The sequence below is a fragment of the Solanum verrucosum genome, unplaced genomic scaffold (genome assembly GCF_900185275.1).
Source record: "Solanum verrucosum unplaced genomic scaffold, falcon-dt-bn FXZP01000031.1, whole genome shotgun sequence".
In the NCBI taxonomy this organism is placed as follows: domain Eukaryota; kingdom Viridiplantae; phylum Streptophyta; class Magnoliopsida; order Solanales; family Solanaceae; genus Solanum; species Solanum verrucosum.
The window spans coordinates 422,358-439,516 of record NW_026020194.1 but is presented as its reverse complement, the minus strand read 5'-3'; the positions used below and the strand labels follow the sequence as shown (position 1 = coordinate 439,516).

Here is a 17,159-nt window from a genome sequence, read left to right as displayed (position 1 = left end):
AAATAAAATTTTCATCTTATTTAGCTTAAATATTTTTTTATGTGCATTTCCATGATTGTGTCGTGTGTTTTTAAAAGTAAACTTTCATCTTATTTAACTTAAAGGGATAAGGTACAAGTACCCCCGTAGACTATGACCAAAATCTTAGAGACATTTTAACTAAACTAAGATCCTATTATCCCTTAACCCATTTTTTTGTAATTTTGTACACCTTTTTGGCTTACATGACATCCAAATATCTCTCACGTGTCTCAACTGCGTGAAGTCACGGAGTGTGCCACGTAAGCCTAAAAGTGTATAAAATTACAAAAAAATGAGTTCAGAGGTAATAGGACTTTAGTTTAGATAAAGTGTCTTTGAAACTTCGGTCATAGTCTAGGGGTACTTGTGTCTTATCCCTAACTTAAAACTAAAACTTCCATCTTATTTAGCTCAAAAATAAAACTTTCACCTTATTTAATTTAAAAACAAAACTTCCTCTTTATTTAGATCAAACATAAAACTTCCTTTTATATTTAGCTTAAATATAAAACAAAACCCTAAATATATGCAATCTTGTTCACAATTTATGTGCTACTCAATTGTATTTACCCCTAGCCCCACGGTTAATTTTGTAATCTTAAACATGCAATGTGGAAAGTTAATATTAAAGATATATCAAAAAGGAAAAAAAATATTCTTACAAGTATGGTACATTAGCCAATTTATACACAGGCAAATCAAATCTCAGGGTACCAGCCTACCAGGCTCATCTGAACCCACTATTTTCGATGTGGAGCATAAATTTATTTGTAAAATTCATAAAATTACCATAATATACATATATATATATATATATATATATATGAACCCATAACTTTAAAAACGTAATGAGGTTAACAATGCCAAATATCTTAAAAATTGAAGCCTCCTGGTTATACATGAAACATGTGACTATAAAAGTAGATATTACAAGCTCATATAATGTCAATTAGCAAGGTATAGTGCTCAATAGAAAGCTGATATCTATATACATCCACGGTAGATATACAATTGCAATAGAAGACAAATCAATGAAAGGTTAATCTTTGTTCAAATGAAAGAGCTACTACATGCTAAGAAACAATATTTGAGGGTTAGAATTAAATTGCACTCGGTAATTATTTCCGTCAGCCCTAGCCTTGGTGGGTAGAGTTACCTGTTGTTGTTGCTAGCAGCATCTACTCTTTCCAAGACCTGAACCTTTGTGCATCTCAAGAACCTAAAATTAATATAGCATCTTCCCCTGCAAAACCACATATTACATTTTAACAACAAAGTAGGTACAAAAGTTGGAAAACAAGTAATATGAAGCACTTGGAAAAGCATTATCATTTTTTCTTAGAGTGGTGGTGTCTGGGCAAGCATGCACACCTCGACTATTCTACGAACCACCGAGAATTCTTAGTTTTTCATCTTTACTATGAAAAGATGAGGTGTAGTGGGGTAGGGGGAGAGGGAGAGAAGTTGTGAAGAAGAGCATACATTACTCTTCTTTAGCATGTCTTCTGGTGTTACAATTGTCGTGATCGGAATCAAAGCCCAAGCACTTGAGAAATGCTTGTTTGGCTAGTCCAAAGTAATTGCAAGGGTGCTCTGTACGTACACAAAACTTAAAAATGGTTGCGTCCTTTTCTGCAGATCCTTCTCTTACTTGAGATTCATCTGCTGCCCTGATTTCACGGCTAGTGCTAGCTTCATTTTCCCCTTTAGTATGTTGGTTTAGGTTCCGATGCTGAAAATACTAAATGTTCAGAAAAAAAGCTCTTCGAATTTAACAAAAGGAAATAATCGCAATTGCATGTTACATCAAGTTAACAACTTCCACAGATTATATGTACTGTGAAACACTAAGTTGCAGATACATTTAAGTAACTAGAGTAAATACAATTAGTTAGTTACAGCATTATTCCAGCTAAAAACTAAGATTTTTCAGCCAAAATACCATCTGCTTTGCCTCTCATTGTAAGCAACAACAACAACATACCAGTATAATCCCATAAGTGAGTTCAGGAGAGGGTGATATGAACACAAACCTTAAGAGAGGTTGTTTCCGAAAGACCCTCGAGTCAAGAAAAGAATAAAAATTGGGCATGAAAAGGATATACAATAGTGGCAAAGCCATGTTGAAAATAATGGAGTAAAGAACACTAGCAACAACAAATAATACGATAACTGAAGCAAAGGAAACATGCAATAATAAAATTGAAGAATACGATAGTAGGAGAGTAATAATAACATAATAATACTGATAAGGAAAAACTAAATAGCGCTTGACTACATACTAACATTTTACCCTAATCCTCAACCTCCAGATCCTCCTACCCACCCAAAACCATATTGGCTCTCATTGTAAGCAAAGCATAGAAATATATAATCTTGGAAAAAACAGCAATAACTACTGAGAAATAAATTGACCATGAATCTTTCTGTTTCTAGTTGAACAACAGTCAATCAGAGGACAATTTATTCACAGAAAACAGAAACCATAATTTTGGTACTTAAATTGCAAGTAGCTCAAATCACAAACAAATGAACACATTTATTAAGTAAATGTATTAACTAGCTCATAGAAAACAAATATGGAGTGAAACTTATCAAGTAAAGAAAAAGGGTGAATAGAATACAACTGCTTAGTAAAATATCTTTAACATTTTTTTGTTTATTTCTTGTACCATTCTCTTTAATATGTCTAATATAGGATAAATCTTTGTTGGTCCTAACAACCTATTGTAAAAAACAAGAAAGTGCCCTTTCCATACACAGTTATTTTTGGCCGTGTTACAGACAATATCTCAAAAGTCAAAACAAAGAAGTTTTATGAAAGAAAAGGTCTCAGAACGAAGAAAAAAAAAATATAGTACAAAGGGTGCTTAGCAAATAAAATATTTCATCAAATATAAAAAAAACAAAAATGGACATGCTAACAAGCACCTCATAGAATATGTCTGTACATTTGGTAGCCAGCTAATGCAAGCAAAATTCAGTCTAGGTGATAAGAACATATGTCTTAATAGTATATCCATCTTGTTACTCTCTTTCTCAATCAATCTATGCGCTCTCATTTTTTAAACAACCTCGGAAGCTGGCATGAATTAAGACCAGTCATTTAGCTGGTTGGATACACCAAAATGAAGAATCACACCAATGTAACATTTCAATAATAAGAATCACAACGAGGTAATATTCAATGATATAATGGGTCGATCTTAATTAAACCAAAGACTTTCCATTATCATTCTTCTAACTACATTAAGCACAAAGAATATTTGGCAAAATGGTAATTTTAAGACTTATGCTAGTTGCCTCTGTTGCAGTTTAATTTAAACTTCGAACACAAATTGTATCACAAAATCAAAATAGTCAGCAAAAGTAAGTTTATTATAGGTAAAAGTGGAAAACAATTGCCCAATCTATCTAAATAAAGAATGAAGGTTCAAACTTAGAAAGTATTTTATGCCATACTCAAGGGAAATGAAATGACTTCCAACAAAACTACAACTATCTACTTCATTTCATCTTTTTTGATGGTGTTCAGGCCCAGCTTCCGCGCACATTGACTAATTCCACGAAATACATGGTACCTCCCACCAACAATAAATACCAAGTAACTTTGTCCATCAAGGCTAGGATAGCTGAAAAAAATCACTTAGGGGTCGTTTGGTGGGAGGTATTAGGAGAAATAGTCTATGTATTATGTATGGTATTATTTAGTACTATGTTTGGTAGAATTTTTGGGCCTAAGTATATCTAATCCATGGATCAGTTATACACCCTACATGGTATTATAGGAAGTATTACTAATACCTTCCATTTGGTGGTATTAGTAATACATTGGATTTAATACCATGAAATTATCTATGTAAAGACAAAAATATCCCTCAAATCATTTTATTTATTTTCTTGATTTTATGTTTTATATTTGTACTAGTAAATTTATTTAAATAAATTAGCTTACAAATTTTATTATTTAGAGAGAGTTGTTTGTCAATAAATAAATGCAATACATATCCATGCAATATTTAAAATGTGAGATGTTTAACATTTACTAATCGAAAAGGCAAATATATCACCACATGACGTTTGTGATCTTAATTGAATATATTATTTGTTGATTTATATGTGATTTCTAATTATTTGTATTTTGAACAATTTATAAATTGCATACATATTAAAACTACAACTTACAATTTTATGTGTAAATGGACATGATTTATTCTATTTTACTATTGTTTACCGTATTTTCGGTTTTAAAGTAGATGGTCTATCTATTCTAAATTGAAAATTAACGATTTTTAAGTGATTAATTTATTAAGATAACAATTGTTTACCCTCAAATAATTCAAGTGAAGAAATAGCAAACATGACAACAAAATTGTTGTTCTCCTAGCTAGTTAGAAGGCCATAAAAAATAATATTGTCCGAAAATTATCTACCTTGACTGATTACATAAAATAGAAAATCTCATAATAATGCAAGGGTATAATATGAGGTTAGAAGCAATGAACCAAACACTTGATAAAAAATATACCCTACATTATTAATCCCAGCACTATTAATCCTTGCGTTACGAATCCCCAACATTATTTATTTTTCTACCAAACGACCCCTTAGTGTTTTCATCTCTGGGATAGCTGAGACCTCATGTTTTCAACACTATTCTATTTAATTTTGCTTTCAGTTAAATTGCTTACATCTACAACCTTTGGTTTTGGTAGAAAATATTAATACTACTATCAACCTTTGCAAAGTGAAAAGTGAAAGTTGAGAATTCAATGCTTTGGCCGGCGGCATAAGCAATCCACTTCTCCTAACTTGACAAAGACTTGTTCTTTTCTTTGACAACAACCAACCCCACCAGCCACCACTCAAAAATAATTCATTTTTTTTCTGAAAGATTAATGGAGCATGAATATTTTTTTTCCATTATCAAATAATTAAGGAAAAAAGAATTTGAAGATGTACACGTCTGGATTGACTCAAGAAAAAACAAGCTGTTACTTCTCACAATTATTCAAAAGTATTTATTATACTATTATAAGAATGTATCATTTCTATTATTATAATAATTATTATCTCATTTGACCTTTTTCCTTGTCAATTGGCCCACACTCAAAATAACAAGCATTTTCCAATGCACAATTAACAATAGTATATTTTTCATCTCTGCAATTGAAATTGGGCATCAAAGAACAGTTAATTAAAAGGGTAAAAATACTATGTACTAAGTAGGCGGTTTCATCTGGCGATTAGAACATAGAATTTCAGACTTCTATGCAAAAATAAATTAAAAAATCCAATGTTTACCCCAAAATCAACTAAGAAACAAATCAAACAAAAGTTCTCATTTCCACTTTAATCACAAACAAAAAGAGAAATCACAAAAATTAGAGAAAAAAAATGAACTTTTTCAAACCTGAAGGATTCTAATAGAATTAGAGGGCAAGTTGACATGCGAAGAAGAACCAACAGAACCTTGAGAAGTAGAGTTGTTTGAAAGATCCAAAACACTAAACCCAAAGAAAAGAAGCAACACAAGAAGAATCATCACCACAAACTGAATCCACATCAACCATGGAATTTTAAAGCTTTCAATTATCAGTTCATCCCCAAATTCATACATTTTTTCTTCAGAAAAGAAAAAAAAACTGTCAATTCTTATTTTCTTCCAAATGGGTTTGTGGGGTTTTCAAGAAAAGGGCTGAGTGTGAGAAGAATTTATATTTTTCAAGAATATTCAAAAGAGTGTTACAACTCTAGGAAGACGCAACTCTTTGGAACTATTTGGTTTGTTTTACAGAAATTCAATAAAAGGGTATTTTGGTCATTAATCTGTTCACAAATGGGGGAAAAGTTGTACCGCTGCTTCGTAGGTTCTCCTATCAAAACAAGAAAAAGCGGATAAAGTCAGTGTTGGGCGGAGGGTACCTTTATTTAGCCCATCATAATTTTGATTGTGAAATCTGATTTTATGGACAAGGATATTTCTCGATTTTAATGTCACTTATTCTTAAAAAAAAATATTTTTTCATTTTTACTTATTACTTTTGATTTATTAAAAAAATATAATAATTTATTTTTCATATTTTATTCTCAACATTAAATACTTATTTTTCAAGACCTTATTTAATAGGAGACATTTTGGTAAAATACCTATATCATTATTTATTTTCTTAACAGGTGTGTCAAAAATCGTGACAAATAAAAATAAATAGAGGAAGTATTAATTATAAGGGCATTTTTAGATAAATTATTAATGATAAAAGTATATTTAGATCAATTATTAATTGGTAATTTTTTGTTTAATTTCACGTAATTTAAAGATATATCATTTTCGTGAAATATATATAATCTACACCGATAAACAAGGTGATGAAGTACTAAGAATAGCAAAAGGAGAAATTGACATATATATATATATATATATATATATATATAAAACTCTTAAATTTAATTGATATTTTAGTTAAGGAAATATTATTAGTAAATAGAAGTTCTTAAAAAATTGGCATTTAGTAGTTATATCATATATGTGTTTTTCTGCATAAAAATAGGGAATGAAATTCCTATTCACACTTATCTCTCTTTTTTAAATTATTTTTCTTTAAAATATAAAAAATTTAGTATCATCTCTCTTTTCTAACTTTCAATTATTTCTTCTTAGAACAAGAATTTTTTTTATTTAGAATCATCTCGCTCCGTAAAATTAGCAAAAATATTTAATTATGACTATTATTCTTTTAAATCATATTATTACGATTTACGAATCTACCATCTATAAATTATTTTTTTCAATTGTTTGTTAGAAGTTATGATAAGAAACTCAATCCATATTTATATTAAATGTAGACTATAATATACATCTGTTTGGTTTATACATAATCAGAGCTTATGCCCCCAAATTTTTATCAAGAATAAATTGAGTATTATATTTTTTATACGAAAAAAATGATTATTATGATAAAAAGTATAAAAAAATTTAATATTTTATTTTATCCACTTTAACGCATTTTGTACTTTAAAAAAAGGGCAAATTACAGAAATCACATACTTTTAAGGCAAAATTACAATCTATCCCTTAAAAGTTTATAATTACAGAAATCCCTCAAACGGATACAATAATATAAGCGTTGATACATTAATCTGATGCGCGAGATACATTAATCGTTAAGTAAGATACATTACATTTTATACATGATACACTAATCTGATGTACATTTTATACATGATACACTAATCTGATGCGCGAGATACAATAATATAAGCGTTGATACATTAATCTGATGCGCGAGATACACTAATCTGATGCGCGATAATGAGGGATTTTGGAGATTTGTAAAACTTATAGGAGATAATGGTAATAAGTAAACTAAAAAGTGGATTTCTATAATTTTTCCTTGAAAATATGAATCAATAGTAAAAAGTGTTGAACAAAGTAAATTCAATTTTTTTACTTCTTTTAAATTTTAATTTCAAGCATTATAACAAACATATTAAAGTGGGGTATACCAAGTCATCAATTTTTTAAATCGGATTCTATGGTTCTAATTCTTATCTTTTTTAAAAATTTGTCAACTTATTACTTATAGAATTGTGTTAACAAATCATATATTGTCTCACTGAAAGGATGTTTCTCAATGTTGAGTTGATAAAATCTTACCTAAAACTAATAACTGAAAAAACAATGTTAAATACTAATAGTTTTCATCTAAGTAGTGTAATAAAAATAATTTTTGAATAAATACGTATACGAAGTTTGTTTATATTTTAGGACTCGAATTGAAATATCGCTTTAGGCCCTCAATCACATTGTGTGCGTGCGTGCGCATGCACGTGTACGTGTGTGCGTGCGCACGCACGTGTACGTGTGCGTGTGTGTGACATAAGTATATTTGGCAGCTATTAATGTGTATAGATATATTACCTCCTGCTAAAATATATTGATACATATAATCAGATTAGTATGCATACTGTCATCTACATCTACATAACACTTACAATGTATGCATTCAATTTAAAGATGTATACATTAAATTTTATAGAATTTTGTCTCAATGTATACGAATTCATGTTTAACATTAAATAAGATTCAAATATTTCTTTGACTTGAATACTAAAGTAAGTTTACATGTGTTGAAATCGATGTTGTAGGTGAAAATATTTCAAATCAAAATTATTATTCATACTCATAAATGTCGATTTTTAAACTCAACATCGTTTTTCAGTTCATCATTTCCTCAAAAGATTTGATATTGTCGTTGCAATCTCCACCACTCTATACATATTTTCTCTTTTTAGAATGAAATTTTTGTCACTTTATACATGTTTTTCTCTTTGAAATACAATGTACTAGAAAGTATAAATTTGTAAGAGTCCTTGTATTCAATGACAAGATAAGAAACGTAGTAACCTTAAAAAAAAAAATCACAAATAATCAATATAAATTTATTTTGAGGGTGATTTGATGAGGAGTTACTTAATGTGAAGAGTTATTGTTGTAATTGATCTCTAATAAAGATATTTAAGGAAAGAAGATAAAAATATTAAAACTTGAAAGAGGGCGAAAAAAGGGAAGAATGTTGGGGAGTTGAAAAAATACGTTGAAAAAATCAGTTGAAAAGTTTCACTTTTTAAGGAACAAAATGTGGTCATCAAGTGACAAAATAAATTTTTAAAAAAATTACCCAAAAAAAAACAATAAAAGAGGGCTATTTGTTGCCTATTTAGTCTATATAGATTGTCATGTTGTGCCAATTTTCTAGTAAGTATCCCTTTGAAAATTTTACACAAATTCCATAGGGTTAATAGCTAAGTACATCATATCACTACTCCTTTTGAAATTACAAAAATCTCTTAAATTTGGTGGAATTCGAATACTTTCCAAAATATCTCGATACATCGCGTTCCAGTTTTAGATACATTGTGTTTGGTTATGGATACATCACTCAACGTCCTGATACATCACTCAATGTCCCAATACATCGCATACATCTCGATACATAGCATAAAGTGATGTATCCGACCAATACATCGCGTAAAGTGATGTATCCGAGAATTGGGGAGGGTAGAATTTTTTCAAATGGTAGAAAATTTTAGAGAATATAGTAAAATGTCCCAATACATCACTCAATGTCCCGATACATCACTCAATGTCCCAATACATCACATACATCTCGATACATAGCATAAAGTGATGTATCCGACCGATACATCGCGTAATGTGATGTATCCGAGAATTGGGGAGAGTAGAATTTTTTCAAATGGTAGAAAATTTTAGAGAATATAGTAAAATGTCCCAATACATCACTTAATGTCCCGATACATCGCATGCATCTCGATACATAGCATAAAGTGATGTATCCGATCGATACATCGTGTAAAGTGATGTATCCGAGAATTGGGGAGAGTAGAATTTTTTCAAATGGTAGAAAATTTTAAAGAATATAGTAAAATAAGTCGTGTATTTAGGTAATTTTTCCTATCCCTATATTAAGGGTGTCTAGTGGGCCAGAGTTTACCATACTAGTTGATTATGATTTGTGAGGTGGGTTGGTCAAGTTCAAAATGACCCTAAAATGGATTGATCTTTGATATTTTATATTCAAAAGAAGAATCTTATAAAAATGATTTAGTTTCAATAGAATGGTCTTGATTTTTGGTCCTGCTTATTCTCTTAAGGCAGGCAGACGTTCAAAACATTTCAACATGGTGAACCAACACAATTGACTAAAAGTTCTGTTTATAGCCAAAAGTTAAAATTTAGATATGTTATTCATAATAGATAAGTTCTAACTTCATAAAACGTAAGTTATATAGTACTCCATAACTTAGACTTAATGAAGCGATATGTAAGCTATATATTGCCCATGAGGCAGAAGTTATTTTCTTAAAACCTGTGAGCTATATTTTGTCTCTAAGATAAAAGTTATAAAGTAACCATAAATTAATTAGTGAAATAGTTTCAATTATTATCCATCAAGCGTAAGTTAGTTTTTGTAAAGCCCGTAAACTATATTTTCCCTCTTAAGGCTATAGAGTGTAAGTTGTCGGCCCATAAGATATAAATTTGTTATTTTACTCTCCGAACAATTTGTGGCTACTGAATGATTGTATTCTATTGAAGTTTTATAGATTGAAATTTAATTATCATATGAATCATTCTTATGTTCTTGTTTTTTGTATTTCATGCTTGATCACCACTGAAATAAACATCTTGTCTAAATTGAACTCGGGAGAGGGATAAGAGGATAGAACGTGGGGCATGAGGAGCGTGATTTTCTCTTAAGAATTATAGTTAATTTATTTCTAGGATAGAGATATACCTAGAGACCGTGCTTGGTTATTAGACAAGAAAAAATTATAATGCTCGGTAATTGGTCCAGCCTATCACCGCTCAACGATGTAGTTAGGCTGCCATTGATCGTAGGCGATTAGAGGTCGGGAGACCAAAGTCATATATTTAACCATGTGATCATTGATTCGATAGTTAATTGATATCCATTTAACTAGATAGTATGCATGAATCCTAAAGTGAGTTGCAGCCATGGACTTTACCCAATCATTGTTCAAACCCTTTTGAAATTGAATCGCTTTAGTTAAGTTCTTATTAAATTTTTTATTATAAAACCAATCACTTCTTTAATCTTATAACACTTGTTCCTAATTGAGAGTATTGGAAAAATCAAATTGTTTTAATCTTGAGTCCCTGTGGGTACGATACCTGACTCTTAATAAGAGCCACACTTTAATACTTGAGCGACCACGTACACTTCCGTGTGCTATTGGACGCAACAATCACCGTTAGTGTAAAGGGTATATATGTTCCAAAATTTTGGACGGTAAAGACACTGGTATCCTAAAAGTATAACGAAGGGTATACGCATACCATTTATGATACTTCGGAGGTATATTTGTCCTTTTTCCCAAATTTAAATATGTTATCTATAATAGATAAGTTCTAATTTTTACTCATAAAACGTAGGTTATATAGTACTCCATAACCAGGACTTAATGAAGCCATATGTAAACTATTGGCCGTGAGACATAAGTTATTTTCTGAAAACCCGTGAGCTATAGTTTGCCTCTAAAATAAAAGTTTAAAAGTAATCATAAGTTAATTAGTGAAATAGTTTCAATTATTATCCATCGGGCATACGTTAGCTTTTGTAAAGCCCCTAAGATATGTTTTGCCCCTAAGGCTATAGAGTGTAAGTCGTCGGCCGATATGATATAAATTTGTTATTTTAATCTCTGAACAATTTTTTCAAGTTAAAGTCATTTAAAAATATATATCATAATTTTGATGAAACTATAAATTATATAATTAATAAGAAAATGAAAAAAAAGTTATACTTAATTAAATAAGAAAATTGAGATTTGAATGAGGGGATTCATATAGATCAAATTGAGGATTTTGTAATTAATTATGGGAAAATAATTATGTTTGTAAATTGCAAAAAAAAGAAAATGATATTTGAAGTTTAAATCCATCGTACCAAAATAAGGCAACCGAAAAACTTCTTTAGACGAGATTCATCCACAATGGTTTCAAGAATAAAATAAGGAAAAAAAATTATACACAAGTCAAACTGGAATAACACTTTTTTATTATCTTTTTTCAGTGGTGATTTTATTATTTTCTTGATTTATGTGGATGATATATACTTCCTCTGTTTTTAATTACTTGTCCATATTTTTTATTAGTTATCCCTAATTACTTGTCCATTTTGACAAATCAAGAGAGAATAAAAAAAAATTTACCTGTTATATCCTCAATTAATTAATTGAAAAAGATAGAACTTCTTGAAAATCTTAAGTTTTTAATTCATCCACATCTTAATTAATAGGGGTAAAATGATAAACTCACTATGTCAATTATTAATTCTTAATAAATGTGTCAATTTAAAAGTGGACAAATAATTAGGGACATGAATTATTTATCGTTTGCATAAATCTAGCTTTATAGTCTCTAGAAATTGAGGTCAACAAAGAAAATTTTGGGCACGAAAATTCACCAACATAAATTAAAGTAAAGGAAGTTCTTCTTTTTATCCCAAGGCCTTGTATTAAGAAGGTACTCAAGAGGTTCACATGAGAAAAGCAAGCTGGTTAGTAATCTTCTTGCTAAGCACTTCAGATTGAGAATTAATAATTAGATTCCAAAAAGGAGAAGGATACTTAATACTCCCTTCGTATCATTTTATTTGAAGTAGTTTGACTCGGCACGAAATTTTTTAAAAAAAGGACGACTTTTAAAAAAATACTTGTGGTTTAAAATTAATGATAGAAATTTGTGTGACTATAAATCATTTCATTAAGGGCAAAATAAATATTTTAAAGTTAAATTGTTACTTAATATAGATATATGTTATTCTTTTTGGAACTGACTATAAAGAAAAATAAGTATATTGGGACAGAAGGAGTATCACTTTACTTCTGCAATGGGATGTTTGAGAATACTGTACATGTCGTTGGTACTCTTAGTTGATTTATTTCTAATCCTATAAAGGAACATGGGGTTGCAGTACATTCGTTGTTAATTAAGATATTTAAAAGACACTTTAGCAAAAAAGACTCCTAAAGTAGCACTACTAATTATAAAAGTGCTTTGTCTTAGATCCTTGTACTAATTATAAATGGTTAATAGACCCTCGTACTTGTACACATTTGTATTATGAATTTTTTTACTTAACTCTTTATCAACTGAATCCTTAAACTCAATCCAAACCCCTCTCATCATGTGTGTAGTTCACTCTCCTTTAAATTGATGACATGTCAAATTCATATGACCTATATCAATGACATGTCATAATTATCTTTATTAACTAAAATTATTTAATAAAAAGTAAAACAATAAAATTTATATTTATTCCTTAAAATAAAATTTTGAAATTCCTACATCTTCCCACCTTTAAACAGTCAAAAAGTATTTCACTTGATGATTGGATCTTCAAATTTGGGTTATTTCCTTTATTTTTTGTTGACAATTGTTGCCGCATGTAAGGGTTTGATTTTCTGGTCGCACTCCTGTGGCTTTGTCGTTATGGCTTTCTGTTAAGTTTCCAGATCTAGAGAGGAAAGATGAGAGAATATGTAAGAACTAACAATGTAACTGAATCTTATCATGGAGAACATTTACTTCAGAATGAATTCAATTGAGTACAAAATGTGTGATATGCATTGCTATATATACAATGCTAACCGACTCAACATACCAACTAACTCTCTAACCAATTTACTGATTTGCCCCTACTAACTAACTAATTGGACTTTATCATATAACTAACTACACTGCATAATATACAATTATACAATTGTAACTCTAATTCATCAGTTCACATTTACACATTTGTTTAACTCCTTTACACCCCATTTCAAGCTAGGGGGTATGAAGATGTTCTTCATTCCTTGCTTGGATAAAAGATGAGAATGAGGAATTTTCCCAAGTGCTTTAGTAAGGACATCAGCAGGCTGGTCTGATGAAGGCAAATAATCAGTAACAAGTAATCCGTCTTGTATCTTCTCCCTAATAAAGTGACAATTTATGTTAATGTGCTTGGTCCTTTCGTGAAAGACGAGATTAGCAGCAATCTGAATGGCTGAAGTACTGTCTGAGTAAAGATGCACAGGAAGTGAAATTTGAATTCCAAGTTCCTGAAATAATCCAACAAGCCAGACCACTTTTGCCACAGTCGAAGCCATAGCTCAATATTCAGCCTCAGCTGAACTCCTAGATATAGTAATCTTCTCTTTTGATCTCCAGGAAATAGATACACCACCATATTGAATCAAGTAACCAGTAATTGATCTTCTGCTGTTGACACATGCCCCCCAATCAACATCACAATACACTTTTAGATCATTTCCACCGGTGGATGGCATCAATATACCTAAACATGGTGCTGACTTAAGGTATCTAACCAACCTAAATGTGGCATCCATATGAGATTTCTTAGGTAGATTCATGAACTGACTTAAACACTGAACAACAAATGAAATGTGAGGTCTTGTAGTTGTCAAATATAGTAGTCTACCAATTAACTTTTGATAGCTAGTAATGTCCTCCAGGGGTGGATCAGTATGAGAAGGTGGTATGTGGGTATCAAATCCAGTGGTGGTAAGCTTTAAGTTTAGTTCCATTAGTGTAGAGACAGGCATACTTTTTTTGATGAATAAGAATCCCGGCCTCACTCCTAGCAAATTCCAATCTAAGGAAATATCTGAGCTCTCCCAGATCTTTGATCTTAAAAACATGTTGTAATGCTGCCTTAGTGTCAAAGATCATAATGGAATCATTTCCTGTTATCAATAAATCATCCACATAAATCGGGACTATGACTAACTTGTCACCCTTCCTCTTGGTAAGTAAGGAGTAGTCTCTAGTACTTTGTTGGAAACCTGACTCAATAAATGTAGTTGTAAGCTTAATATTCCACTGCCTTGAAGCTTGTTTCAGCCCATAAATAGACTTCAATAGCTTACAGACCTGAGTATTTCCAGCTCTTCTACCAAAACCATCAGGTAGAGTCATATATACTTCCTCATATAGGTCCCCCTGCAAAAGGGCATTGTAGACATCCATCTAATGAATTGTCCAATGATTAACAACTGCAATGGAAATCACAGTCCTAACAGTGGCCATTTTAACTACAGGGGAAAATGTCTCTTGATAATCAAAACCTTCGTTTTGATTCTAACCCTTGGCTACCAATCTAGCTTTGAATCTTTCAACTGAGCCATTTGCATTGTACTTAATCTTGTAAAGCTATCTACAACCTATAGCTTTCTTCCCTCTTGGTAAGTCCACTAGACACCAAGTCTTATTGTCTTTTAGGGCTTTAATCTCAGTCATCATGGCATCCACCCATCTAGTATCCTTGGCAGCTTCTGTGTAAGTAGTAGGTTCAGTTTCAGTGGAGAATTTAGACACAAAACTTTGGTACTTTGGGGACAAGTGTTGGTAGTCTAATACCGAGGCAATAGAATAATGGCAACTACTTGATCTAGCTGTAGTGACAAAGTCTCAATGCCAAATAGGAGGTCTAGACTCTCTGGTTGATCTCCTTATGATAGTAGGTGCTTCAGTGTGAACATGGACTGCAATAGTGTGAGTTGATTCAAGAACATGAGGTAATGTAGGTAATGCAGTAGTGTGAGCTGAGTCAGACACATCCGGAGCTGAAGGATAATGCCCAGTAGGTGGAAGTAAATCATCAAAAGCAAAAAGATCTGGACATGTAGGTTGTCTTTGTAGTAAAGAGACATCATTTTGATAAGGAAAGGTTTCTCCATGAACATCACATCCCTACTGATAAAGAAGTGCTTATTTTCCAAATCATACAACCTATATCCTTTCTGAGTGACCCCATATCCTACTAAGACATCCCTTACCGCTCTAGGCTTGAACTTGTCATGAGTAGTGAGGTTAGTGGCAAAACATAGGCATCCTATTACTCTGAGGTGAGCAATAGATGGAGGTCGACCATATAACTTCTTAAAAAGAGAAACATTATCTAGAATAGTGGAAGGAATCCTGTTCAAGATATAAGTAGTAGCTTGAATGCATAATCCGCAAAACTTATCAGGAAAACTAGATTGAAATTTGATAGCTCTAGCAGTCTCCAGAATATGTCTATGCCTTCTTTCCACCACACCATTCTATTGAGGTGTGTATGGACAAGAACTCTCATGGATAACACTATTAAGTTGAAAAAAAACATTATAGTTGGTATTGAAAAATTCAGATCCATTGTCAGACCTTACTCTTTGGATCTGTGTCCCAAACTGAGTTTTAACTTCAGCAACAAAACATGTTAACAAGTTAATAACATCAGACTTAAGCCTCATTAAGAAAGTCCAAGTCCATCTGGAATAGTCATCCACAATGGTTAAGAAATATCTCATGCTATCAGAAGTTTCCACTTTATAAGGCCCACAAACATCCATATGAATTAATTGAAAGATACATGTAGAATGACTAGTGCTATGTGGGAAAGATAATCTTGTTTGCCTAGCAAGAGGGTAGACCTCACAGTTATGCAAAGCAAATTTACTACCAAAATTATGAAAGAAAGGAATTTTTCTCAGCACACTCATAGGTACATGACACAGTCTCTTATGCTATAAACAAGCAATAGCATAAACACCATGTTTTATTGTTAAACATCTCAGTGAGGTGGTGTCCTTGTCATCATTCAAAGAACACAAAATGTAGAGTCCATCCTCTTTCTTACCAATCACATTCACCTTCCTAGATGAGAGGTCCTGAAAAACACAATGATTTGGAAAAAAATGTAACACAACAGTTCAAATATTGTGTCACTTGGGAAACTGACATGAGATTGAACTTAAAAGTTGGTACACATAGGACTTTTCTAAGAATATCACCTCCTTCAATGTGACATTCCCCAATATGTGACACAGTAGCTGATGCACCTGTAGGTAATTGAACTTGACCTGCATTTTCTAACAATCCTTCATGATGTAAATGTCTAGGATCACTGACCATATAGTGAGAAACACCTGTGTCTATTATTCATTTCATGACATCATTGGTAGGAGTGATAGATGTGCCTGCCATATTAGCAATCCCACTATGTGCAGGAACAGAAGTTTGATCTAGGAGTTGAAGAAGCTTTTGGTGTTGTCCTGGAGTGAACATGGGCATTGGAACTAAGCATTGCTGGTTAGCAGGTTGATTTGGAGGAAATTGTTCTGGAGGATGATAAAAGGAAGGTGCTGGAGTGTAATACTGTTGGAAATGAGCTCCTGAATATTGAGATTCTGCAGCATGAACCCCTGAACTCTGTGAACTTGCATTGTAGACATAATTTCCAGCCACAACATTCTCCATTTTGCCTTTGTAGTCAGATGGATAGCCAATTAGTCGAAAACAGTTAACCTTGATATGTCCAGTCTTATGGCAAAAATCACATTTCAAAAACTTGTGGTATTCAGTTCTAAAATGACCTTTCATATGGCAAAAGTCACAAAAGGCGTTGGGATTATATGGCTTCTTAAATTTCTGATTACCAGGAGTAGACTTTGAAGTAAACATGGCAGTTGGAGTCATATTTTCAAGAGGTACCTTGCTTGAACCTACAACTATTTTTTGACTCTCATCCTGGTTTATCATGGCAAAA

The 17,159-nt window shown here is 31.7% G+C and overlaps 1 protein-coding gene across 1 annotated transcript; it reads right to left on the bottom strand.

Annotated features, from left to right (window-relative positions):
• Positions 1 to 1,189: 1,189 nt before the first annotated feature.
• On the bottom strand, positions 1,190 to 5,698 carry LOC125829566 (uncharacterized). The gene is made up of 3 exons (XM_049508781.1): positions 5,435 to 5,698; positions 1,504 to 1,753; positions 1,190 to 1,264 (listed from the first exon to the last, which is right to left on the bottom strand). The coding sequence occupies exons 1-2, from the start codon at positions 5,639 to 5,641 to the stop codon at positions 1,505 to 1,507; spliced, it is 456 nt and encodes a 151-aa protein (XP_049364738.1). The 5' UTR covers positions 5,642 to 5,698; the 3' UTR covers positions 1,190 to 1,264; position 1,504.
• Positions 5,699 to 17,159: the final 11,461 nt, after the last annotated feature.